Raw genomic sequence first — 27,743 nt, forward strand, 5'->3', positions numbered from 1 at the left:
TGTCAAAAACATTACATAAATGGGAGCAAATAAAAAATGTTTACGTAATGATCTGTCGTCGTCTTTTTTAAACCTCCAATCCGTACTTAACCATCCGTATTTAAAGCCCTTTCGAAAGTCGCGCCTACCGCTGAAAAATGGTGTCGGTCACACCATCTTCTGCCGCGTTACTCCCCCATCTGCGGCTCCTTAGCAGCACCTTACCTTTGCGAGCAAAATAATTGACAGACTACAAATACCGAAATTATTGTGTCAAAAAATGTGTAGTTACTGGCGACTGATTGCAAGCTGTTTCTAATATTAAACACACTGATAGCCAATGCATTTAAAATAGCAGGGGTAATTTTAGATCCCCCCCCCTCCGAAAAAGCAACCATCTGCCTTGACATTCCTTCCTTCCTTCCTTCCACCACAGAGAGCTCTTTGTCTTCGGGAATCAGGAAACAGGTCTCTGCAGTCCCCCTGTTCCATGTTTGCTTTCTTCGGAGAACCTATTCAACACCTCGATCGTTTAAATTTATACGGCATTGTAGGCGCCCAAGGCCGGCAGCAGATAGCGCCGCTCCAGCTTATCCTGCAAGCCGGCTGCTATGTGGGAGAGCCGCGGTGCGAGTTCAGGGTTCGCCCCTCCTGCAGATCTGCGGAAGGGGGGATGGGCAAGCCGCTGCCAGAGTGCTGGCGGCAACCCCGAACCGCAGAAGCTAAAGTTACTGAGAGGAAATCCCACACAACATTTTCAGATTTAAGGCGGATCCCGGCTTTTGGTCATATACCAAAGTGAGAATTTGCTCAATTGTTTTATGTCATTTATACGCCAGTTAACTAATTTGACCACCTCATTAAAACACAGCCCCCTCAAAGTCCCATCCAATTAAACGTTCATAACCTGTTCAAATTGGATTATAGAATTTATAATATGCATGGTACTGGTAACATTGTAGTATTTTCAGTACCTGGGAGGATGATTTGGCGAAAAGCAGTGTGCAAGATAAGTAACTGCTATTTTGATGAATTCATCTGCTTTGCCAGAAAGGGTAAAATTACCATTAAGACACGGATATAAGTAAAAAAAATTAGTTAAAAAATAGTTGTGCAAGTAGACATGAGGCTTAAATAAATATCCCCGAAGCAAACAGCAGGACTGAGAGGCATACAAAGTCTCCGCGAGCTGCAGGTCAGCATGAATCAGCACGTGTCCGCAGAGCCTGCAGACAGTCGAGCGCCTCCCACTCACCTCTGAGAGCGACGTTAGCAAACAGCCCCGTTCGTCTTACGTCGCTCCATCCTGTCCTTTGGAGGGGTGGCCGTTTGCCTTTGTCCCCATGCAAATCACCTTGAGGCCCGGCATGAATGAGTGTTGTTTAAAGAGAGCGCAGAGGCGGCAGGCTGATCCAGATCGTGCCGCCTTTATCCCCGTGTTTTGACTCGGCTGCCTGACGTCTACAAGCGAACCTTTCACACCGGTCATACACCTTTTGTAGGAACTCACAGGAAGTGTGCTTAAATAGCTTCTATTTTCTCCCGAGCCCATTCAGGTCCAGGGCTCTGGGCTAAAACTGACTCCTAGACACGAAGGCCTACTGAACCTGTCCATACAAGTTCACATACTCAACTATCATGTTCCCTGCTGCCTCCCATTTCCTTCCTATTTATTTTATCTTTTATTGTTCTTAATTAAAGGCTGCCTGCAGCTTGGAACGCCATCATATCAAGTCCAAGGCTGACTTGAATGAATGCAATAAAATGCAGCCATATATGTAAACATTAAGCGGGGTGACTGACAGATAGGTGGCTCAAGTTAATGATCTGCAGGTTATTAAAGCATTATTAATGCCGCAGACCAGATGCGGAGAAGCAGCTCGCTTTCAAAATACAGGCAGAAAATACTCAGGCTTTTTCTACCCGTGTCAGTTAATGGACTTAGTAATATATTACTTAATTCAGACAGTCCTTTCCATTGTTAACCAATTTAACACACATTTTACATTAGCAACAGAGATGAGTACAATATCAGTGTCTTACTGATTATCCCATCTATAGCTTTAGACTGACACCCTTTTAACACTGAGACACAAAGCACAATTATTTAAACATCGTTCCCTTTTGTGCTTGTCATGAGTCTTTAGAAATTGCAAAACAATGTTTCTACAAGTCAGGAAACGGTGGCACAGCTGTGATTTTCTCTCTGTACAACATGACATATTCAGAAAAATGCACTGTAGGTAATGCATGAACGGTGTCAAACCTGAGGCTGGGGACTCCCCTGTTCCTCTAGTCAAGGTACTTAACCAGTGAAACCCCTTGGTGTACCAACCACGAAAAATGATACAGTATCTCAGTGTCACCGGGCATTAGGTGTGTTGACATAGTTTAAGCCCATATGGTGTAAAATAACGCCTTGTTTAAGACAGACAGCCCCTGCTTTGAAAGCTGTAAGCAGTTCATTCTAGAAGGACGACGTACATATTTCTCTCACGCTCGCCTCCCTTTGTTTTGATGACTCACCTCCTGCAGGTCAGTGCAGACCTTGGTTCTATCATGCTGACTGGAGCGAGTGAGGCCAACCCCCGTGGGGGGGACTGACTGCAGAGCGGCTCCCTGCCAGCCGGAGCAGACCCCCGCCGGAGTCCTTTAAGAGCTGTAATTTAAAAGCTATAAAACAGGAGAGCTTGTGGAGAGTGCATCGTGGGCCAGTCTCTGAGGGGAGAGGGGGCGGGGGGAGGGGGGGGGGGCATTTTCCATCAGCGAGAGTGGACACAGTTTGAAAGCTGTGGTTTTGCTTGTGATGGCCCATGGGGAGGATGATGAGGAGGAAGGGTGGCTGAATGGGAGGGGTGATGTCTGAGTGTTCTACAGTTGCCAGAATCCCATCGGAGCATTCTGGATATTACCTCCAGCACTAAAATTTTATCTGCGACAGACATTGTTGAGCTGTCGGGAGGGGGACGCTGGAACAATGGTGACCATTGACGGGCCTGTAAAGACCCTACGGTCGGAAGCCCTATTAGCCCAGCCAGGGAAACGCAGCTGAGAGAAGGTTCACATTCAGGACAGACGCAGCCAGAAGCATGTAAAACGAATCCAGGAGGGACGACATCAGAAAGCCTCCTGATGCTGATCCTCAGCCTCAACTGTCCCACGAGACAGTCAAACTGCCTGTGTGCTACCTCTGCTTATTAATGTTGCTATATTAATACCCTCTGCCTTCACTAAAAGAAGACTTACAACCACGCTTAGTCGTCTTTGCAGCTGGGGGAGGATTCTGGAAACAGAAATGCCCTCATGCTAATAAGCCCCCCCACATACTGGTCGACACCCATGTGAATCCTGAGTAATAATTACTAATGAATTCCTAATAAACTAGGAAGTGTGCTTTGGAGTGAGAGCTTCTAGCATATGTGTAATGGTCTAACGAGAGAGTGCTGCGGGTGGGTGAATGTCCCCAGTGAAATAATTTTTTTTAATCTGACAGTCAGGGTGAGTGGGGAAGAGGCTTAGACTATCAGTAATAGCTTAGGCTATTTATCCACTTACCCCTCTAACATCGAGTCTGATTTGGGGTCAATGCAAATCTATGGCAAAAAACAATAGGCTCTAATCTGACGTAAAATTCAAAACGGAACTAATAGTTATGGGCGTGTCCAATACTATTGTCCATTACGTTATTTCGATGGCAGAAAAACCAGACTTCGGACTTTGGCAGAAAAAGGTTGTCTTAACTCTCTTATTTATTCAGAGTAGTGTTTTTAAAGCAATAAAGCAATCGGGACGGTACCTCACCCTTGAAAGGCAGCGACACATGATCTACGGCGGATTGCAATTATGATGGTTAGTTTGCCCGGCAAGCCAGATTGGTTTTCGGCGGAATAAACAGACGTGCTAGTGCGCGAAGTGAAAATGCGCGAGCACATCATTGAACGGGAGCAGCACGGTTCTACCTAAGCCGTTGGAGGTGAAGCAGAAGTGGAATGAGGTAGCATCGAGTGTGGCTTCGTTTTCTTGCATCATTAGATCACCCGTGCAGTATCGAAAGTGCTATAACGATGTCAGAAGGGGGAGCTCGCTGCTGAACGAGAGCAGCGGCTGGGAACGGGACTAAATTATGCTTGTATGTTGTAAAGTGATCAAATAAAAGGCAATAGGGCTGTTATTTTTCAACTCTAACAATTTAGATTCCTTACAAGGCTACCCACGATTCAGCTGTTCTGCCAGCTGATCCCTCCTTGCCCGCGCTGTTGCCGGCGTACACTCCTTTGTTGGCATCAGCGCATGCAGTTAAGCATCACGCCTTCTAAAATCCTCTAATGGGTCCTCATTTATGTCCAACAGACATCCATCACACATGGTAATGTTACGCAACATACAACATACTACATAAGAATGACCTGACTTTCTGAGAGCTGCATTGTAATGTTCCACCGGACTAATCTAAATATGTGAAACACATTTTCAGCAATCCAAATGTCCTTTCAGTTACAGTACGTGCTTAATTCTGATAATGGAAAGTGTTTTTTTAATGATACAGTTTGTCCTTTAATATATTTTGTTTTTCTTTTGGTGACTTATTGAACGGTATGATTACATGAAAGGACCAGTTGTACTCTATAATAAAATGTATATAAATAAAATAAACTATTAGTGCCATTAGTGCACTACGAGCGCGTATCTGTCTCAATAACGAGCTGTCGTGCACCCGCATGTTTAATAATGCAAGGTTTAGACTTTAGACAAGGTTTTTGTTGGTCGAAAGTGCAATAAACATTGCACTCCCTTAAAACAGCAACGTGATGACAGTGCGCCCGGCCACGCCTCATTTTATAAACACCACTCTTAAAAGCGGAAAGCGGGTGCAAAGTCATTTACTATTTTGACGTCGTGCGGGCATGGCAGGAAACGGAGCAACGCACTGGTGCAAAACTGGTGGAAAATAGAGCCCAATGAGTGACACACTGGAGAATCATATGTGCAGAATGTCTGTGCAGTCCCACCAGGGCCAGGTGTGTGCCGCTCTGGGTTAGGACTGTGATCAGAAGGACGCTGACAAATCTCATCACTGGCAGAATGATGCCACCACTGGAGCCTTGAGTAAGACCCTTAACCCCAACTGCTGCAGAGACACTATCTGCCCCTGATCTCTGATCCTCACTGAATGTACTATAAGGTGCGGCTGCTCAGAGGCCTGTGCAGGCTGGATGAGAAGCATGTCTATGCCACACTCCGGCTTCCATTTAACACTCCTGATATTTAGGAGAATGTCACGAGTTTCAGTCTCATAAGCACCATACCCACTGCGACTCCATATTGCTACCACCCCCTTTAGTTGGCGAGATTTTATCTCAGGATCCAGTGAGACCCATGAGCTCCTAACTGGGAGACACAGGTTTGTTGACCCCCCACCACCCTACCCCTCAGAAGAACATTTTCATTTCACTCTGTCACCTGATCGAATAAACAGAGATCAACAGATATGCAGAGGATCGGCTGGATGGTGGGGGGGGGCACAGGCCGCATGCTGCAGGACCCTGCCTGTCTGGGCGATGCAGCTGCCTGTGAGGCTCCGCTGGCCTCACAAGCCCATCTTTCTTTGGCCAAACAACAGCCACAGTGACAGCCGGCCGGGTCACATGACAGGCTGGGCGTGCTCTCCACTGCAGATGTTGTGGGGAAGGAGGAGAGCGGAGGGAGAGTGGAACGTGGCAGAGTGAGGGGTCACAATGCTGCCTTTGTGTGTCACCATTCTCCAGCAGCTGTATCAGAGCCATAGAAAAAGACCCCATTTGGACGGACAGAAATGAGTGAAAAGTCAATACTTTGGCCCGAAAGAGACAGCCCTCTTTGTGCTATAATGTTTGATGGCTTTTCTTCTAGGTGCCCGAAGCATGTTTAATGTATGTACATGTATTGTACCACGCTCAACTATCTCACCCAGTCACCCTCATAAATAAAAAGCTAATCATGATTTTAACTCCCGGCTTTTCAAAGAGGACATCCCTTTAAAATATACATTTGGCAGCAACCCCAATGACTTTAAGAAAAGATCTTGCATACCAAAAAGGGAACTTAACATTCACAGTGTAGGGGTGAACCGCCCCCATATCCTTTCATCAAAAGATTCCTTTAGTCCTTTAGAAACAATTGTGCTTAACTTCAGTGCTTTAAAACGTGCAGATTCCCGCGCAGGACATTGTCCTCTAGGAATTCACTTCCCTGTACTGAGGGTGTTGAATTTTGGTCTGTTGAAATGAAGCATAAACCAGCGATTCAATCTGGCAAATAAATATCCCCCCCCCCCTTTGTCTTGCATTCAGGTGAATGAGATGGAGAGGAGGCTCCCCCATTCAGTTAATTGCCATTTAATTACGATCTTAATTTTTGCATGCCGCCTTTAGCATGTTTCATAAGTTAACGCAGCACACATGGATCCATGAACAATATGCTGATGCCACGACTGTTCTGGCAGACAGTGACACACTCGTCGTGGCCCCCAGGAAGATCCCGCTCCCACGGAAGTACTGCAAGCCTGGCTGGCTGTCCGGCGGAGCCCCAAGATTGTGTTGTTGATGCAGCTGTAGTGCCGCACTTCTCGCCACATTTTAAACCATACAAATGAGCTTTTCTTTGTTTTTTTTGCAATTCTTCTTTGCCTGCTATTATTTTTCAGCTTAACAGCTGGGTACTTGTGATGGTTTCTTTCACTTCTGTCCCACGTAAAATGCATTTTTTCAGCTGTAACTTCAAAGGCCAAGAGAATCTATGGGGAGGTTCATCTGCTTACAGTTCATGACCCCCTCAGACGGTACCCCACGATCAGGTTATGGGCAAAGCGGCACGGCATCGCACCACTCAGAGCCGGCTGCTGGTACCTCGCCTTCACCAGAACCCAGAACAGTCCCTCTGCATCAAGAAACGGAAGACTGAAGAAATATGGCAGCTGTGCATTAAGTCTCACTTCTGCATGTTCCATGATTTCAGTCGATGGCCAAGGACTGGCAAAGAAAAGTGTTATTTTCCAGAAAAAAAAGGAAAAAAAAAAACTGTCATTTCTCTACTGGGAAACAAAGGAGAAAATTGCTGTGAATCAGGTGCAGTGCTGCACACTTGGGAATGAAAGCCATGGGACTGAGGTATTTGAACAAGTTCCAAGGGTGGTCTTGGCTGACTCAACAGATGCTTGAAATTTCAGCAACTGTAACCCAAAGCAGCACTCAGTATGTAATCTGTTTGTATTAACGATACACATTTCCAAAGGACGAGAGGCCTTGGCTGATGCATTTATCAGAGAAGTCAGTTTGCCAGTCTATATTAGAGACAGAAGTACTTGTTTAAAATGAATCAATTTCCTTAAGCACTTGATTCTAATCATGGTTTCCACCATGTATGCCAGAGTTCAAAATCTGAAATATAAGAGTAACAATTAAAGATGTACTTATCCGCATGACTGTGAAGATGGCATACAGAGAATACAATACCACAAAAGCTATTTTACATCCGTTTACGTGGCCACAACTTTAGAACTTGCTCTGGAATGTGTTTGGAAAAGACCTTGGTGATGTCTAAAAGGTATCTGGGTGGCAGTTAAAGGGTTATGACACCAAAGAAACTTTTGAGGCAAAAAAAAAAAAAAAACTGAAATTATGAGCACATATTTGTGGCCGGTGGTGTTGATGTGGAACAATCCACAGCAGAATCTCAGGCCCTGTCATTCATGTGAATGGGAGCAGCAGTCCTTGGACCACAAATCCACCACTCCTACATAAGTATGGGTCCTTAAAGCAAGAATAAGAATAGATAAAATTTAATGCTGTAGCACTGAGAAATCTCTGTGTCCAAATACAATTCTACAAAATACAATCATTTCATTACTTGTTATAACTGTATGTGACGAATAATCAATCTTGATCTAGAAAGTAAATGAACAGTGTAAATACAAGATTCATAAACACCCGCTAGACTTATGAGCATTCTCCTACCAAATCGGCAATAACTCATTGGAGTTGTGGAGCTCGATTGTTAGACTTCATGCAGCCGCTTACAGCACTGCCTTCAAGCAATGCATTCTGGTCCTGATGCAATGCATCACAGTTAGATTTTCTTTTATCCGACTGCAGCCGGTGTTGCAAAACTTCGCCACGCATCACCATGTCACACAGTACAAAAACCTCACCAGAGTAAGTGTTCCGAGGTGAGTGACATCACATCCAACAATCTCCTGCTCGAGCTACCACATCTCGGAACAAACATGGCTACCTCCATGAACACGCTGTTGACTATGTAAGGCACCATGTTGAAATGACATCATGGGGAAACTGGGACAACAAAATTCTTCCTGCGTTCGATTATTTCTCTCAGTTGGAACTCTGATGAAAATGTCACGAAAGACGTCACAATTTTTGGTGTGTTCGATTATCTCTCAGAACTGGGAATTTCCGAGGTGAGTGACATCACGTCCAACAATCTCCTGTTCGAGCTACCACATCTCGGAACAAACATGGCTACCTCCATGAACATGCTGTTGTCTGTTGTCGCTTTACGTTTTACCAGATTTGGACTGAGATTTTTTCCAAGAGACAAACAAACAAGAAACACGAACTAGTCAAACCACATTAACAGCTTTATAAAATATTTTAGTACATTCATAGTGATTTTCTTTTTTCGAGAGGCAAACAAACTGCAAATAAACAAAAGACACTAACAAGCCTGGTAAAAATCTGATATTGCATGCTAGGATACTGTTTATGGTACGTATTCTCTAAATAGAACACATGCCATTACAGTTATAACTATTAATATAGTCAATGAACATTCTGGATATCTGAAATATAATTGTGGATATCTTAAATTGAAAGCCCAATAGACATGAATGGCAAAAGTGATGTAATTTGCCCTAGGAAGAATGAAATTGTAGATATCTGAAATGCTCTTTTTGACTAGGAAGAACTTAATTAGAGATATCTGCAATACACATCCAGTATAGCTATTAAATGTCAAAATGGCCACTTATACTCTTTAAAGATATCTTAAATAGAATTGTGACTAGGAGAAATAAAGTTTTAATAAAGTTGAAATACATTTTCTACTAGTAAGAATGTAATTGTCAATATCTGTAATTGTCATTCTAACTAGTAAGAATATAATTTTGACTAGAAGAAATATTATTAATTGTGGATAGTCAATGGATCATTTGTTAAAATGGCGTCTTATCTACTCTTCAACAGATATCCGCAATACATTTGTAGATATCTGCAATTGCATTGTTCCTAGTCATTATACTTGTAGATATCTGAAATTGCATTTTTACTAGTCAGAATATAAATTGTGGATATCCGTAAAGACATTTTTGCTAGTCACAATGTAATTCGGATATTCAAAATTACATTATGGATATCTAAAATGGTGGTATCCTTTCAGATATCTGAAATCAAAATTATGACTAATAACAACTGGATTGTAGATATCTGAAATGGGAGTTTTTCCTGTTTTAAGAATTCAGTTGCAGATACCCAGAATGAATGTACATTCTGGATATCTGAAATTAAAAGCTCAATATACATGAATGGCAAAAGTGACGTAATTTCTCCTAGGAAGAATGACGATGTGGATATCTGAAATGCTGTTTTTGACTAGGAAGAATTGATTTAGCGATATCTGGAATACACATCCAGTATAGCGATGAAATGTTAAAACATCCAAGACCCAAGCCCAGGTTGAACTCACCCAGTGCTGGGTAAAATCACTTTTTCACAAAAAAAGAAACAGTGACTGTTTATCTTAACCAATCCCAGCCTGCCACGTCAGCACAGTATGTCACGGGACTTTTGAGTGCTGGGATGCTGCAAGGCCTAAAGGCTTGAAAAGGAAGCTACGTTGTTTTGTTTTATGGGTCAGTAATGCTGTGTCTTCATGCATTCCATTCCTCTCCATCGGTTGTGGGTAGTTGCTGTATCAAACTCCCGTTGTTAAGGGTCTGGCTCATAATGCCGCTAAAGCTTCGGATCCCGCATGGAGGGACGGCACACATTAAACCGAAGCACACAAGAAGGGGTTTCCTTTGTGAAAAAGCATAAAAACTAATATGATTTCCGTCTGTGCTCTGATTTCACATAAACAGTTCAACTCAGTTAACTGGATCATCGTTTCTTTACTGGGACGCAATGTTTTCATAGATGCCCAACCAAGTGCCTTAAATTGGTATGCCATTAGAAAGAAAGACCAGACCAGTCACCATTTTGGCGAAAACAAGATGGAATTAAAAAAAAAATCCATCCTTAGTGATAGTGAGGGGCTCGTGGAATTATAGCTACCACTATGGGTGTATAATCAATTCATATAATTTCTCTGTGTTTTTTTTTTCCCTTATTGGTCTTTTTTTAAAACACTCAGTGTTTCCCCTCCCACCTCCCGGACAGGCAGACTTGAATCACGTCATGCTTCCTCTGCGGTCACATTAAAGGAAAGGTTAACAGATTCGCGACGAGGAACCAGGTTTGCGGGCTCCTGTACCTTCAGTCGCTGAATCTAGATCGGTTTATCCTTTCAAATAACAGGGATGATACTCACACATGGAAAGTCAAACTGATGCCAAATCGGTTGCTAATCGCGTCGGGCGACTGTAACCTTCGCCTTTAAGCGTGGATCTGATTTTTTTAAGGGGACAGAAAAATATCGGTTCTCTTGCTCGACGGCGTTGTCTGTAAGAGATACTTTTAAAGATATTTCCTTTTCTTCCTTCCGTGGAATACATTAAAGACTGGAGAAGCCAGAAGTAAAAGATTGGTGTTCGGATCTTGTGTTTGTGTTTTTCTTTTGGTAATCGTGTTAATCAAATCAAGTGGACGCAATGTGGGCTGTTTTTGGGGCGGACGGCGGAATTAAAATGAATGATTGGTGGTTTGTTTTGGAGCCGTGTACTAATTACTGAGCGTACTCTCCTGTTGATAATTTAAAAGTCATTGATCTGCATCTATCATTTTTAAGAAAACCACGGAAATGAAAGGAAATTGCTTTTTAATTGTCGTTGAAAGTTTTGTATTTTTTCTTGGATAATACTTGTTTTAGTTTTAAAAGTTCACTGATCATTGATTTGTGGTGCGTCGGAGCTGTTTCTGTATAATTTTATCTTTTTTTCCTAGTTTGAAAGGTTGCAATGAAGTGCGGGATGGTAAAGAAAATGGAGCCAGGAAAAGTTAAATCTGCAGCATGGTGTTAAATCGTTCAAAGGTGTGAGGCGGTGGGATACAGTTGTCTTCATCAATCGATGCTTAAAGTCCAGTTTGTAATGACCAAGAGAATGGGGGATGGGCAGTCGGTGGTGGGGTGTATTCGCTCTGAGTGTGCCCCCTCCTTTAAATAAAGAAGGCCAAACGCAATGGCCTGAATGTGCAAAGGAGATTACATTTCGGCCGTCTCTCCATCAATTTTCTGTTTAATGTCACCGAGCCCCATTGTGGGAGAAGAAGACGACGCGTCATCCAACCATAAATCTGAGATTATAGAGCCTTGAACAGGCTGCTCGGTCTCTTGGATGGATTTGCTCTGCTTTCTGGACTAGATGAGTTTTATTAAGGAATAGAAAGATAGCTAAAAAAACATCCAAAAATGTTTCCTCGATTTTTAAACGTTTAAACGATTCATCGATTTTAAATCAACCACTGCTACACTACTACGGCTTCGCCGTTTTTGAGTGGATCTGTAATCGAATGGAAAGGAACATGTGAAGATTTTCTTCTCTTTCCAGAGTGTTTACATTTTTATCCGTGCATTTTCTTGTTTATATCCAAATCATTAGTATATATTTTTGGTCTCCTTCAGGGGCTGGCGTATGTATATGTATAGGTAGGTACTTTACGTTTTCCGCATTCAAATTTACTATTGAATATGTATAACCACTATATAGAAGCATTATTGTAAGGGGACATGTATTTTCATTCTTAAATGCAAATTAATTAAAATAATTGGTATTTAGTAATTAATAAAACATAAAAACGTCAATCATCTTTGGCCGGTTAAATTTTGAATTTAACTTGATATTTTTAAACATACTAATATCGTAGTTTTAAAAAGTAATTAGGTAATCGGATTCCGACGATTGTGGTATTTTGTAGGCGTCATTTTTAACTTCCATGCACCCTTTATTTGGACAATTAATAGACCATCACTTAAGGCTTATAGAGTTCAGTTCAAATAATGGAAATACCTGTTTTACTAAACTGAACTAGTCAGCTTAATTTAGCTTCTTGATTATTTTTCGGGAAAAGAGACATTGGAAAAGCAATTCCCAGCAGTCGGACGACTGCACACATATAGCAAAAAAACGTGTTGTGTGAAGCTAATGAACTTCAGATATGAGCATCAGTTTGTACTATATTAACAATTTATGTATATATTTTTATTTAGGCATACTTAAAAACCACCATACTAGTTTGTTTTAACCAAACAATATTTATCCACAAATAAATTAAATCTGGCACGACTGTGTAATTTAAATATGGTAATCGGTAGGATTTTCCAGGTAAAACAATGGGGGACGTTACTATGAAAGGTTAGGGTTTCTGTCGAGCGTTTTTATTTTTTTATACCGTCGTGGTAACATTCAACTGTTTATTATAATCTAAGTTGGGGAAAACACGTTTTTGAATGTAGGCTTAATATTTTACTATAGGCCTATAGGTTATTTGTGTAAATGTAGGAATGGATGTGGATGCACGGTAGGCCAACCCCTTATGTTATTCATACTTTACTGTATATACGAAGGCTACTAGGTCACAAGGTCAGTTCGTGTCACCGCGCAAATCTCATCTCTATCGTAAGGCAACTAACTGTGTTCAGCAATTACCAAATGTTTATTTTATTGTTAAAATCTCTTTTTAAAAAAAAAAAACTAAACTTACCTCCGTGAACGTAAAATTAACAATGCCGCGCGGTGCTACCATATACAAGTGTATTTCGCTATTCCGGATCTACTATTAAACGACGTGCCCTTCAAATGTGGATATCGAGTTCTCACCCACATGGGACGATTTAAAGTGAGACGGAAAACACTATATATTGTGATCAAACGTCAGACACAACCGCACTAATTCTACACGATATTAACAGACTTGATTTTTATTTTCTTGATATTCTATATTTAGTTTGGTTTGGTTTATTTGAATGAAATATTTTTCCCACGATCTATAACATGTTTTGCATACGGAACCAACAACTTCCTGAATAGGTCATTCCCGTCACTGCCTCTGTAGGCCTGCACTAGTAGAAAAGTAGTCATCGTTTATTTTTTTAAAAGTATTACAGTATTACAAGTATTGCATGCAGCGCACTAGGTTACTGTGTATAGATTTAAATTGCAGTGTAACGGAAGCACCAGTAATTAAAATGCAACTTTTTTGACTCATCGCTAAAATTGAAATTAGGATCACGTGCAAGCCAGTTCCGCTTTACTGTGCGTGTGTGTTAAATTCAGCATGGATTAGGAATCTATTATAAATGTATTTTAATATAAATGTAACTACTTAAAACTGAATTATATTTTAGAAGAAATACATTTCTATCAGTGATACGCTAATCTGTAAACCCTCGTCTAGTAAGGCCAATATGTTATATTATGTAACGCTTGCCTTCCAAAATCCTAGCATCACGATACGTAAAACTCTCATTATCCTGGAGTTTACGTTAGTATTGTATTTTGTGTCTTTAGTAACTTGTTTTCCCCATTGATAACGCAACTCACAATTCAGATCATAATTCAGTTTAGAAATGCATTAATTCTAAAATGTTCGTATTATTGCTTATATTAATGCAATGTATGTTTAGGTAATATCTTTTCGGTCACGATCACAGCAATATAGGTTGTCTTGGAAGCTTAGTGTGCCATTTGAATCATAACGCAATATATTTCAATGGATTTGAACGCTACACGACGTTTCATATACTTGGAGGACTAATTGGATTACATGTTGCAAAGGATTTTTACTATGTTAGAATCAGATAAATAATGCAGCTTTAAAAAAAGGAAACCTGCAATAAGGTTTGACTGAAATAAGTCACTCTGTTATATATAAATAATACATGTTTATTAAACCAGTAGGCCACCCAAGACACCATACTGCATAATATAGCCCGTTTCGTTTTTCACACCCACATCCATTTTTTCCGTTACATTTTACGAATTTCGTGACATGCATTGTTTAGTGCGTGGACAACGTAGATCTTATTTACGAGACCATAGGCCTATGTAAAAATACGGTAGCTTTTTTTTCCTGCTGAAAACAACACTATCTCGAAATCAAATATCACAGTTTAAAGATCTGCATTGGCCTTTAGCTACACGCAGTAAATAGGGCTTAACATTGTAGAATAGCTGACCAAACCTACTACGCCCTTATGCATTGAGGCGGTCATCATCAGTTAGCCATCAAGAAATACATCTCAAGCGGCATAGGGATGGTGGCGTTATGGTATTCATAATATAGGGCTAATATGAGCGTTGTCACATAACTGTAAGACTAAGATTTTCCAAAGTAATTGTAGCATGGTTTATATGCAGGTGCTAAAGACTTTTCAGATTGATATCGTGTATATCTGTGTGTCTATCTGTGTGTTTACAAACGACGTTTGAATTGTAGTCAGAAACAAATATATAGCTGATCGTTACTTTTGTAAGGGAACAATTCCTGTTAGAACATGACCACATTATGCAAAGAACAGCGTTTACAGCACGCACTGAACGATCAAAAACCGCTAACTCAATTAACCAGCTCACGTCCGTCTCGAACAAATTGCAAATCGTGGTCGATGGATTACTCTGCTTTCAATGGGTTGTAAATTAACGTGTTGTGACATTAACGGAAATGATGGGCATTGTTTTGACTTTCATTTCGGACCTGGTGAAGACAGAACTGGAATATGACAGCCCGGTGTCATCTCTTGTATCTATCCATAATTTTTGTGTAAAGCTATGAAACAAATTTCTGACAAGTATTTAGCTCTTTCTCCATTAGTTAAAAAACAAATAGTTATAGGCCTATCGATCAACTAACGTGCATGTCTACAATCCTGCATAAACTGTGAAACCTGAGACCTCAAGGTGGCATCAAATATATATGTTAATGTATCATATTACTATTATGCATATAAACGATTATGTGGAGGGGGAGGGAATTGGGGATATGTATTTTTTCTTAATTGAAATTCTTATTTACTTAGTAGAATGACCGGTTATGATCGTGCTTTGGACGTTTTGGTGATGACTGTGGTGGTCACGTTTCGCTTTTTGTCCTTCTGGACAGCAGTGTTCCTGGCGTCCGAAAAGGCCGTTGTTGGCTTTCATCTATACCGAAAACGAGATGTCTCCAACATTGCACATTTTCTTAAGTTAACCCAGATATCCAAAAGGGTCGATCATACTGTACCCTTCCACAGCCCAGCCGGTGACAAACGCACTCTTCCGGTTGCTGCATGTGCATGGAAAATAGACGCGAAGCTCCATCTTGTAATGCTTCATTTACCCGGGACTCTTCTTCGCGGGACTGGTCCGATTCAGGAGCAATCAGGCACTCCACATTAATTACTCCGGTGTTTCCTCACAGGGCACCTACCCAGCGCTGTGGTGCCTGCCATTTGTCTGAACTACGCATGCACTCGTCATTCACACGATAGTTCAGTGTCCCGGAATATACTTAAGCTGATACAACCAATGGATGGATGGAGATATAGAAAATGGATTAAAATCGGCCGTCCTGACTTAGCACAAACGTCAATAATCGTTTTTCTTCGCTCAGGATACATATAGGTCTTACACGCCAAATCTATATGAACATCTTGGAGAATGTTAATGCGCTACACGTCAGCTAAATACTACGGTCGTATCATAGGTGAACGACGGCCGAATTTTCTATCAGCGGCCTATATACACTATTAAGCACTAGGCTGAATAATTTAATAACCTCGGTGTAAAACATTAAGTTGAAGTTTTATTTTTATACATCCACGTCTCTAGCTGAGATCACAAAAAACAAGGAGAAATTCAATGCTCCTTTACCAGCAATGGTTTAGGGTGCGTGTGGGCGCTGGAGCGAGGGGCCATGCGCCACCCAGTCAAAACACACATCTGTGTGAATATTACAATGAGCCCTTAGATTTAGCCAAGTGGTATTGCGCGCTGGAAAAGGTGAGTTCTGAATATACTATATCAAAGACCATGTTACTAGCTACACATTCAAATGCCTCCTATTACAGTTTAAAAAAAAAACTAAGCTCCGAGTCAGGACTGTTATAGTAGAATATTTAGAAAGTGCACATATTGTAAATACGCAGACAGATATAGATCATCTACATATAGTTAATGTTATTTAATCTTTTTAAAATATCACTCGTTTCGCCGCAAAGGCTTGTTTGATAGTTTAATTCTGTAATTTGATAATGAGATTGGTAATAAAATCTAAACAATGTATTAATAATATGAAAGGTAATAACTGTCGACAACAAAGGCAACTATTTTGTCATAGCCTAAAAATTACAGTGAATACGGCAGGTTTGCGAAATTGCCGTTTTTAATTATTAGTTCTTTATTCTGCAAGGTGGACGCCAAATTTCACTCGATGTAATCTGGATCGTGAACTGCACGACAATAATGGAAGCTACGTTGTCATTAGCGTTTAAATACTCGACATTTATTTTTACGTTACATTTATTTTAATATTAAGCAATATAAATTTACAAAAAAGTCAACAAGAACACGGAACCTCAAAACTTCTGCAAAATGACCAATGCTTGTGAGATCCTGTCCGTTTGTCTTCTTGAAGAACCCTACGTTTCTCATTTGGCAGCGCTTCAGATCTTACCATTCCATTTTTTTCTCCTCAAACATTATCTTAGACAACTCTAAATCGTCGTTCTGGCTATAGCTATCTTTTATGCAAATTACGGAATTACATCGTACAACGCTAACTGCTACGCTTATATTGCGTCGAATCAGGACAGGATATTTTAATGCATGTAATGTGCCACTTTTTTATCCGATTTCTTTTGATTCACTATTGACTCTCCAATGGATCTAGGGCCAGCGAGGTCTGCCCAAGGGAAGCCTTGAAACAGTCTCTCCTTATCTCCTTTCATCATTCCATTCTGGGCTGCCTTGAAACCACAGGGCCAGTAATTGCTTTCTTCAGACAGCCCAGTGCGGACTGGCCAGCAGCCAATCAGAGGCTTGTTTATGCTTTCTGATTGACAACGTGTTGGCAATACGAAAACCAATCGCAACCTACAGAGAGACAATAGGTTTTTATCACCAATGGCTATATATTATATATGCACTTAATTTCAATAATACAAATAAATGATTAAAGTACCAATTAAAACAATGTGCACAGCTTGTAAATATTTCTCGTTTTAAAACAAGTCTTAAACCCAAGTTCGTATAACATTTGGTGGAATTATTACATACTGCTTATCTTTCGCAGTTTGCGATACTGAAAAAGGAAATCCTTGTTTTATTAAAGCCCTCCAGAACCACAGCTGGTAGAATTTAATGTGTTGTACACTTCCGTTAAAATGGTATAGTGGTTGCCATGCTGACGTTCCGGTCCACTGGTTAGAAGAACATCAGAACACACTGGAAGTAAGTTATTGAAGTATCGTCGCTCTGTATCCGTTGTGGCTGTAATCTTGATTATTTTGTTTCAGTACTTTAAATGGCATGTCCAAAACGTAATATAGGTCTAAACTTATGTTACTGACGACGAAAGACTAAAGTTAATTCTTATCGTACTGTTTAGCAAAAAGCAGATTAAAACAATAAAGTTCTAAATAATTCCTACACAAAATGCAATTTGTTGCATTTCTCTTACGAATTACGCATGACAGGAGTTACGCTTCATAGATCAATGAGGGAACTTGAATTAGGCGCCCGCCGTTTTGTTTAGGTCTTCTAGTAGCTCTGCCATTGGTCGAGCGCGTCCACCAATGGTGGAGTCCGTATGTCCCCGGGCTAACTACACGAGCACATTAACATGCAGGTATCCGGCCAATGGGCGATCGTGTTTACCCTCCCTAGGTTCAGAGGCACGAGCTGAACGAGGCGCTGAGAAAGCTGTTTGGAGGTTCGAATTTCGATTCACTAGACAAGGAGCCAGAAGTTCGGCGTAGCCTATCTAAACAGCTACCACGTCAATAATGTAACCATTTCCACCAGCAACTTTTAAACTATTTTTTTGTTCATGACCATTTCAATTATTTATTGTTATTCGAGGAATAACTTACCAGTAAGTAATCTTTTTATTAATTTTTTTCTTGCAAATATATGTTATACTAATTTTGTATTATTTTACTCGAGAGCCTGGTATTGATTATAAAATTGTAAAATTTTAAATCCAGTTCTAAGCTCAATAAATCTCACACAAAGCCGCTGTATTTTACACTATAAAATACTCATGGAATCGCTGGAATCCAATTTCCTCGTGCGCGTTTCTACCTTCATTTTTGTGCAAATATATTTTGCTCCTCTCGCACAGTAGTATAATTTATAACATGATTAAAATACGTCATTCAGATGATTTCGCACATAATTTTATCACGGAATAGATTGGATTAAAAATAACTTACAACGACGGCAGCTTTTTTGTAAAGATTTATTGGCTGAAGCAAGCAAGACGAAATCGATTTACAAATTAGAACACAGCGCGTTTTAATCTAAAGGACGCTTCATTGTAGTTAATAGCCTCGTTTCGCTGTATCATTGTTTTGTTTAAAAATATGGCCTATATTATAAATATTTTACTGGCGCGAATTTATTGTAAGGTCAATGGATTACTTCTTCATATAAAGGATTTTTGGCTTTGATTGAAACTGAATGTCGTTCGTCTTGCTTAGAGCAGTGTGTTTATAATCGTACCCCAGCCACGGCAGAGTCTCTTCGCTCGTTCTAGGTGCGGTGGTCGTTTCGCACTCGGCCTGATCAATTCTAAACAGTATCTCTAATAATCGCCCAGTGCTTAAATCCAACCACACTTTTAAGCGAAAAAATGCATTCGCATTATGTATGTTGCAGCCTTAAATTCAGAATCGGACACATTATACATAATTCAATCCAGACGTTGCTTTGTTTCGACAGACGCTAGTTTTTCTGTAGTCATATGAAGCCTAGGCTATCGACATACAATGCTAGACATTTTTTTCCCAAATTAAAAACCGTAGATAGCATAGTTAGAGATTTATAAAAATGTTATTAGTTAAATTTTAATATAGTACCTGCGACAATGGTCGCTTATTTTCACGCGTTTTTCCGTTATGAAGGACTCTGAAGACTGATTAAGCAATGTGGAGACAATGACAGCTTGAGTAGTTACCAATGAAGTTAAATTACGAGTGCATTTTAAAATTATAGGCGTTTACTTCTACTTCTTACTTTTCCCACTTTGCTCAGTTAACCGAGGTAGTGTAAGAACATATAAACACAAATGTAAATATTTTTATTTTATAAAGTAAGGAAGGCGATACTTGCTTTATACCAAAATGATACGTTCGTGTGATTTTCATTATATAACGAACTGGGAACGTATTATCGAGCTGTCTGTAATACATTTTTTTTTATCATAGGCCTATTCAACCTAAGTAATATTTCATATGGAAGACACCAATCACGGAGTTATTTAGTTTTAACTACGACGGCTCCTCTTGCATCCAAAGGAACATTTCAACTGTACAAAGATCTTAAGCCTACTGCGATTAAATTATACGGTGGTGTATGACCTATGGCTTGTAAATGGATTTACAATTAACTCCTAGATTCGTATGCTATATATTTCTATTATTTGCTATATAGGCCTAATGTACTACCGAAGCTGACCTCTAAACACATACCTCATTTACAAATGAATCATTGTGTTCATTTATTGAGTACAACCTTCGGGATCTAGTCTGTTGTTTTGTACGCCCAGAATTCAGCATCGGAATAAAATGGCTTGTATACAATCGAAAACATAAACACATATTCGTATGTGCTTGCAGAAACAACGACTCTTCATCAACTAATATTTAGTTGTCAAAACGCAAAGACATAAATATATGTTGGCATCTACAATACCGTTAAAGGTCATCTCTGCCCTCTAATGACAAAGGAATCTTACCTCCCGGAGACGAGCCCAATTAAAGAACACCCTGAATCTGAATTTAGATTGTCACCCTGGTAAATCCGTTTTATACTGTAAATCATTAATTCCAGTTTGCCAAAACTGGTTAATGAATAAGAACACCTCGAATGATGTAACTAGGGAAGGTACGTTGTATTATAAATAACCACTCAACGACAGAGAAAATGCATCCATAAATGCATTTTAACTTATCTTGTATCTGAATTTCAATATAAAAGAAGTCGGGTGAAACGACCCGCTATATTATGAAAAACAATTCACTCTTAGTAAAGAGTGCTGTTTTTATTTTAAATAAAATACAACGCGGGATTTAGTAAAGCCGGAATGTATCAATAAGAAGGTGCGATTGGGTTTCCCCTCGGGTCGATAGGGGTTCGAAATGCTCTCATCTTCTGAAAGCACAACCTTAAGACATGCAGGCGGCTACATTTTCGTATATGAAAGTGTGCACGTTTTAACGACGATGGTCGTCAAATGTGTCCTTTAAAAAAAATCTCGGGAGTTGCTGATGCTGACTTGTTTTGTTGCGGCGTTTACGTTTAGCCTTAATAACGGCCACCACAAATGGTGAACGTTTGTATCTCCGTGCAGTAAGACTTATTGTACAATAGTTACAGTTATCCGGAGGCTTAACCAAACAATTGTTGTAGATAACAGTACTGAAGTACACCGCGTCGTAGGTCATTTTAAAGCACAGTTCATTCACTGCACAGAATTCCTCATTAGATGTTTTGCATAATATTTTCCAGCGTTGTTTGTTATATTCAGCAGCCGCTGTGTTTCTCTCTTGCAGGAAAGACAATGGTCGGAAGCTACTTTTAAGCTACAGGAGCCACCGATATGTTGACTGCAATACCTAGAAGAAGTCCCACAAAGGAATTATATTATTTGGGCTGCTTTCGATGTCCTGGGGATCCGCACTGGGTTTCGGATTAATCACATTTCAACAAAATGGAAGGCCGGGATTTCGGCCCACCACCCCACCTCCTGTCTGAGCGGGGTGCCTTGGTCCACCGCGCCGCCTCTAGGATTGCTTCTACCGGCCACGCGTCTGTACAACATCGCGGACACTTCCAGACAGGAAAATACTATTCGTCCCACCTCCCAATGGCACCACATTCAGGTTTGTTCGGCGTCACGTTTAGCGTTTTAAGGGCACAAATTATATGCGATTTAATAGATTCAAGCTGAATTTCGCTTTTTTTTGTCATTGGCGTTGTGCTTCAGTGGGTTTCTATGTGTTTTTTTAAGGGTGACCCCGGGGAATTATCCCCAAACAATCATTTATACAGAAAGGAAATTAGTGCGACGGCATGACAATTTTGAAAATTAGAAATTACCGAGGGTCCCTGCCTTACGTAATTTTTAGTAATTAGCTTAATATTTACTTTTATTGAACATTTTAATGTACCTCCAGGTGTTTTAAGTGTCGAATGGTCCTGGAAAAACTGTCAATTTTTATGAAGCGAATTCCTGAGATCAGAATCCACATGCACGATGCATATATATTGCATATGTTATTTCTAAGCAGCCAAGAAGCCTGCGATTTACTCTGAAAATTTTGTCGCTTGTCTACTTATTATGATGGTTCGCCGCTATCAGAATATTTGTGAAATGCTAGGCTCCTAATATAAATGTTTTACTGTTAACCGGCATTATTCCTCGGCGTTTTTATTCCATGCGTCATATGCTTTCGTTGCCTTTTGGTGATTATTGTAACCCGTGTGTACATTAGATAGTTGGGTTTGCTGTTGCACGCCGGTCGAAACGCTTGGTGCTTGGCGCTTGGTCTACGGCTGGGCTGCTGTGGTCCAGGCCCGGATTCTATGCGTCTGTTCTTCCGCCGTCAAGACCGCCTCGGTAGATGTTTAAGCATTGAGCCGCTAAGCAGGGAAACAGCTTTGTGTGTTGAGTCTTATTCTAATGTTAGTTTGCACGGAGACCAGCGGTAATTATATCATCAGTGCAAACATTTTTTTTTATTTTGTTGTGTATTCAAATTATAACAATGTAACATTCTTAGTTTGTTAGTTATACGACAGGTAGCCTATACGTGTATATTTGTGTGTTAAATATTATAGGAAATGTATTTGTTAGCTTGTATGGAGGGTTCCAAATATTCGAAATTGGGAAAGAAATACACAACATTGGGAAATAAAAAACATTAAACTGTGTGATGATTTGAATGTGAAATACAAAAGCATTTGCTGTGATCGCCGTTGTTTTGACGAGCAGCACAATTTATGTGCATGTCAAAGCAACGATTGACAAATTGGGACGATAAGTGCGGAGTTTGAAATTTTATGAAAATCTGTGTATGATTAAACAAAAATTACTTTATTACCAGCTGAACGGCACATTGAAATGCTTTGTGGCTCGTCTTCTGCTTGGTTACAATGTCATGAAATGTATTATTAATCTGTATTATGAAATCTATGGACTCTGACGTTGGTCAATTATGTTTAACAATATAACAGAATGATGAAAAACAGATTTGGAAAAAAAGTTGCTACTTGCAAAATCGCTACGAACAAATTCAGATAAATATTTTTAACGCTGATAATCGGTTTCGTGGCACTAGTTCACTTATGGCACCAATTGAAAAAATGTGTAGTTAAAAAAATAATTAAGAGTGCAGTAAAACGGGGGAACGTAATTGTCGTTGAATACGGCTGCTGTTGCTGTTGAAGGTGTGCCATCGCTTGGCTCCACAGAGCGATCCGCTCGTTTTTAATGGCCAAGGAGCTGTCAGTCTGCCATGTCTGGCTTCCCGGGACCTGAAATGAGAGAGCGGTACGCGTGGGTCGTGCCGCGGCCGGAGGGAGGGAGCATGTCAGATGACTGGGCCGCCGGAGAGGGACGCCGGCGGGAAGGATGGATCGGGTCGGTGCTGAGACTAAGGAGATCGTCGAGTCTTTTGCTTTCTTTACGCTTTGTAAAACAGAAAAAAACGACCCGACAAAAGTGGGAATAGAAGCACTCAGCATGCGTTTATTACTTTGTTGACCGTACGATTGCTATCTTGACAGGTTAATGGCTTAAACGACTGAATCTGTGTGATTTGTTTTTTCCCCCCTTTTTCCCTAGGACTCAAAACTGCAGGCTTAGAGTCTCGTTTTGCTTCTAAGTGGCACAGATCGCCTGCAGGATTAGGTCAGTTTTAATGTGGCTGCTTTTCACAAGGGGTCCATCCCATTGTTTTGCTTCTGTTGTTCACCTTGGCCTACATTAGCAGAGCTCCGGCATGGGTCGCTTTTATCCGCTGCGTTACATGCCGGGGGCCCGGGAAGGGAGGGCGGGGGGCTGAGGTGCTCCGGTGTTGCGTAGGATGAGCTGGACTTGTTGCAAGGGTGTTGGCACTGAAACACGGTATAGGGTGCTAGGAGCACTGGGTACTAGGTATCATAGTTTCTGCAGAAAGTACCTAAAAGAGGGCAAGATGGGGCTGATTTGGTGCCAGGTCAGTATATTATAATAAATCAGTAAAAACTAAATTAAACCTTTTTGTAATAAGTTTGTTGGAGGGCAGTGTTGAATTCAGTGTGGTTCTCTTGCCTGTAATTTGTGTGTGTGTGTGTGTGTGTGTGTGTGGGTGCAGAGGACATTTTAGACCTGAAGGTCTGGGAATAGTGATCTCCTCCGGGTTCCTCCTTTTGACTTTCTGAATTCTGGGAAGAACGAGGAGAAAAGTTCCAAAAGAGCTCTGAGAAGTTTAATCAGGTCACTGAAAGAGTGAGGTCAGGAAATGTGGGGCTGGAGCACCTTTCTCAGCATTGTCCTGTAAGTAGGAACCCCATGTAGGTCTCCTGCTGCTTGGCGACCGTGGGGTTGGAAGAGCTCTTCGCCACATCCTGGCGTACAGCAGCACGCTTCGCACTCTGGCAGATGCTGGGTCGCTCCTGGGGCACAGGTGGTAGTGGGGAGGGGGGGAATGCTCCGCCCCACCCTGCTTTGCTTCGGGTTTCCTCCCAAACGTTGGGGCCGCGTTTCCCCTCTGCCAAGTGGAACTGGGTCGTCCGAGGTTCTGCAGCGGAAACCGAATTTTAACGGCACATCTAGGTCGTATGTTTTTTTTTTTTTCCCTCGTGCTGTTCTCGGCACGTCACAGCAGCCACAAGAAGGCCGCAATATGCACACGCACGTGAAACCGACACGTTTGTGGTGCCACACGGTCAGGACAACCTGCTGGTTTTTGGAGTTGAACGCAGGCGCTCTATCGTCTGCCCTCCCCTCCGCCTCCAAAGCAGCCCTGACAGGTGAGGAAGCACCAGTTGGCTCCGAGCTCCTGCATCACACTTACCATCAGTTACATCGGGAATTGTGACTGTGATCTGCAATCCGCACATCCTTTTCGACATGTCACCTTCCAAGGCAGATAAATAGCAGTTATAGTTAGTTGAACAGTTTGTGGTTAAGGAAAAACTGGTTTGTTAATGATTTTAAGTAGCAAGGGGGGAGGGGGGCTTTGTAGATGTAGCCCCCGGACTGCACCCTCCCGGGTAAGTCGTGCTGCCACTGGCTGCTCAGTTTGGGTCGTATCTCGGCCCGTGTTGCGGTTCTTGGCTCGCCTGTGTTTCCCGGGCAGCACTCTCCTGGTCCCTGCCAGCCCCTGTTCGCTTTGCAACCCCCCAGCGTGTCACTTTCTTCTTTCTTTCTGTCCCCTGCCCTCCCCCCCACCTTGTTTTGGCCCTCTCAGCTGCCCCCTTCTGGCTGATATGCTCGTTCCGGGAAGGGGGGAGGGGTCATGTGTACAGACGTTTTCTGCAGGTTTTGCACCTTGACCCAGTCCTGTATTTTACTGAAGATTTTTTGGGGTGACAGCAGCAGGACCCCCATGAGACAGACCTCAAACCCCATAGCCTCACACGTGGGGAAGTGGGGGGGTGGGTGGGGCTGGCCTGGGGGGAAGAGGGGTGTGCAGTATGGTTCATGTTGTCCCTGGGGCCGGTGCTATGCTCCCAGTTTATAGCAGACCTCCCTTTTGCCATGGCTCTGCAAGCGCCCCCACCGGAGGCATGTTCCTGAGCACCGTTTTCCCTGCCGTGTTTCCACCAACACCGTCGGTGCTGGGCTGGTTCTTGCCTGGTGGTTTTGGAGAACCTGCCCGCATTTCCACTGGTTTCAAAAAAGAAAGTGTTATGTAGGCATAACTGAAAGTAAAGCAAAGGTTAATCTGTATTTCATTTTTTGGATTTATTGTTAACTGTTTTGAATTTTAAGTTTTTATAAGCTGCTGAACCAGAAAAAAATGTTTTCAGAGTATGACGCATTATTACCTGTATCCATGTAAAGGCTCCCCTGTCTGTGTCTGTAAGTCAGTTTATTTTCCGTCACTATACGCGAAATACCGTTGTCCTTTTAAGGATCACACAATAAAAGAGCTAAAAACTTAACCTTGCAATCCATCCCATGATCTCTTTGGCATAATATTTTATGTTTTCGACCAGTGACATGTTTGTAATGTATTATTAAATCCATCTTTCGTTTTCTACAGAATAAGAAATTTACCGTTGCATCATTTATGTGAATTCTGCAAATGTTTTAGCGTAAGTTATTTTATGTACAATTCTTATTTTCCGCAAATGCAATCCATACAATTTTAAGCTATTTTACGACATTTTGTCTCTGTAAAGGCTCGCCGTCTCGCTCGCTGTTTCACTGCTGTCCTTTCGAGAATCGCGCAATAAGAGTCTGCTAAAACTGAACTTTGCTGTCCGCCACATGATGTCTTCGAATGCCGCAATAATTTATTTGTGGCATATTTATTCTTTATTATTAAATCGGACCAGCAGAATGATCTTTAGTTTTCCACAGAATAAAAAAAATCGATGTCATGTTTTTGTGCTGGTAAGCTGGGAAATTGTTTCACTACCAGCACCAGTAATATTAGAATAAATGATATCATTTATGGACTGAGTTTTCCAGGTATGCAGAAGGGTTGGGCATGATAGCCCATCCCACTTTCGAGAACGGTACGGTGCCAAATTCAGAGACCATCTTCTCTGTGGTGCCATGCTGGACCCATTTTTTCTGGGACCAGTTTTTCGCTGTGAAAACGCACTGAAGCTGTTCCGTACTGGGAAAAAATCTGACAAGGCTGCCCCCCAGACCCCCTCTTGGGGAGGGCCATGACCAGCTGTTTGACTTTTTTATCCACTCAGCAAGAAAGGGCCCCGTAACTTATTTTTAATTTCAGTCTTATTATTGAAATCTTCTGGTGGGGGGCAGTGATACAAATGAAAACAAATGTTGGTGTGACGGGTTTCCTCCATGATTGGTTTCTGTGTGTGAAAAACAACCTGGTGTCTTCAGTCCAGCATTTTGGTATGCGTGGCTTAGGGATGCTCCCTTGGGCACCCCTTCTATTCATTCCCTCTCATTCTGTAGCTTGGAGACTTTCATGTTTCCTCTTTTGGGGGTCAGGTGAGGGGGTTCGCCACAGGCATCAGGGAGTGCCCCTGTCCAGCTGCCAAGTGGAGTAGCAGGGTTCCCTTCAAGCTATTTTATTCTGTGTCTCCTGACACGCCCGTAACAGCTAGTGGTACGCAGCTGTGTTTATAACTTGCATGTGGATTTATATTACATGTGACGCGTGTATGCGAATATATATGCTGTTGCATTATACACAGGATTTGCCATAAAATATACATGCAGAGGGCTTCTGGTGGTTTTCTGGGGGGAGTCTGTGCTAATCAGCCTCTGGGGAGCCCCCCCACTATGCCGCATGGTTCTCCATTCATGTGCCCGATTCCCCCACCCCCCACCCTGAACACTCTTGTTCCTTTTTCTCGGTGGTTGATTAAAACAAAACTCTCTCTGCCTCTCCCTTTGTTCCTCCCCAGCACTTTGATCGCTGCTCCATCACTTTCCTTTTATTCTTTCTCTTGGCTTTAATCATCTTCCATTTTCTCGCTGTTTTATGCCGCCCCCCTCCCTTCTGGACGGCTTCTGCTGTTTCTCACCAAGCTTCTCTCTCCTAAGTTGACTCTTCTTCTCTTGGTTACTCCCTCTTCATTCCTCTACCTCGGTCTCTCTCTCCCTGCCTCTGTGACTCTCTCTTTCCTCATACCCGCCGTCTCTCGCGACAGGGGCCACCAAAAGGCAGGTGCCCAGGGGCCTCACAGGACCATGACCCGGCCCTGTCTCTCTGACTCACTACCCTTCCATCTCTCTGACTCGTGCCGTCTCTCCCCCTCCGTTTCTCACTCTGTCTGTCAGTGTGTTTACATGCACACTAAGAAAATCCATTTATTGTGTTAGTTCGGCCAAAACTGTACTTTTAAAGTGCATGTAAACATGTTAGTCTGACTGAAATCGTATCAAATCAAATTTCTCGAAGTCGGACTAAGACATTCAGACAATGCGATTGGGAGTCTATTTACTCCTGCGTGTGTATGTTATACGTTCAGGCTGATTCAGACTGGCTTAGGCGCTCTGTACATGCTACGCGGCTTTTCCCACAGGCTTGGACCGGAACAGAAGAATCTTGGAGCATAGCAGAGGACATATAGCACGTATGGAATGTACAGCACTGTAAAGCAGTCAACTAAAGTATCAAGAAGTTACCAAAACTACGGTACTTCAAGGTGTTGGTTTTCC

General features: G+C 41.7%; 1 protein-coding gene across 3 annotated transcripts in view; it reads left to right on the plus strand.

Moving 5' to 3' along the window:
* Nucleotides 1-18,055: 18,055 nt before the first annotated feature.
* The window catches only part of LOC125717718 (BAH and coiled-coil domain-containing protein 1), a 50,797-nt gene continuing 41,109 nt past the window's right edge, over nucleotides 18,056-27,743 (plus strand). For all 3 annotated transcript variants that reach the window (XM_048990951.1, XM_048990952.1, XM_048990953.1), the window contains exons 1-2: nucleotides 18,056-18,257; nucleotides 20,938-21,267. In XM_048990951.1, the coding sequence (XP_048846908.1) occupies nucleotides 21,096-21,267 (172 nt within the window). In that variant the 5' untranslated portion in view covers nucleotides 18,056-18,257; nucleotides 20,938-21,095. The remainder of the gene's footprint in view (nucleotides 18,258-20,937; nucleotides 21,268-27,743) is intronic.

Source organism: Brienomyrus brachyistius, chromosome 22 (assembly GCF_023856365.1).
Source record: "Brienomyrus brachyistius isolate T26 chromosome 22, BBRACH_0.4, whole genome shotgun sequence".
Taxonomy (NCBI): domain Eukaryota; kingdom Metazoa; phylum Chordata; class Actinopteri; order Osteoglossiformes; family Mormyridae; genus Brienomyrus; species Brienomyrus brachyistius.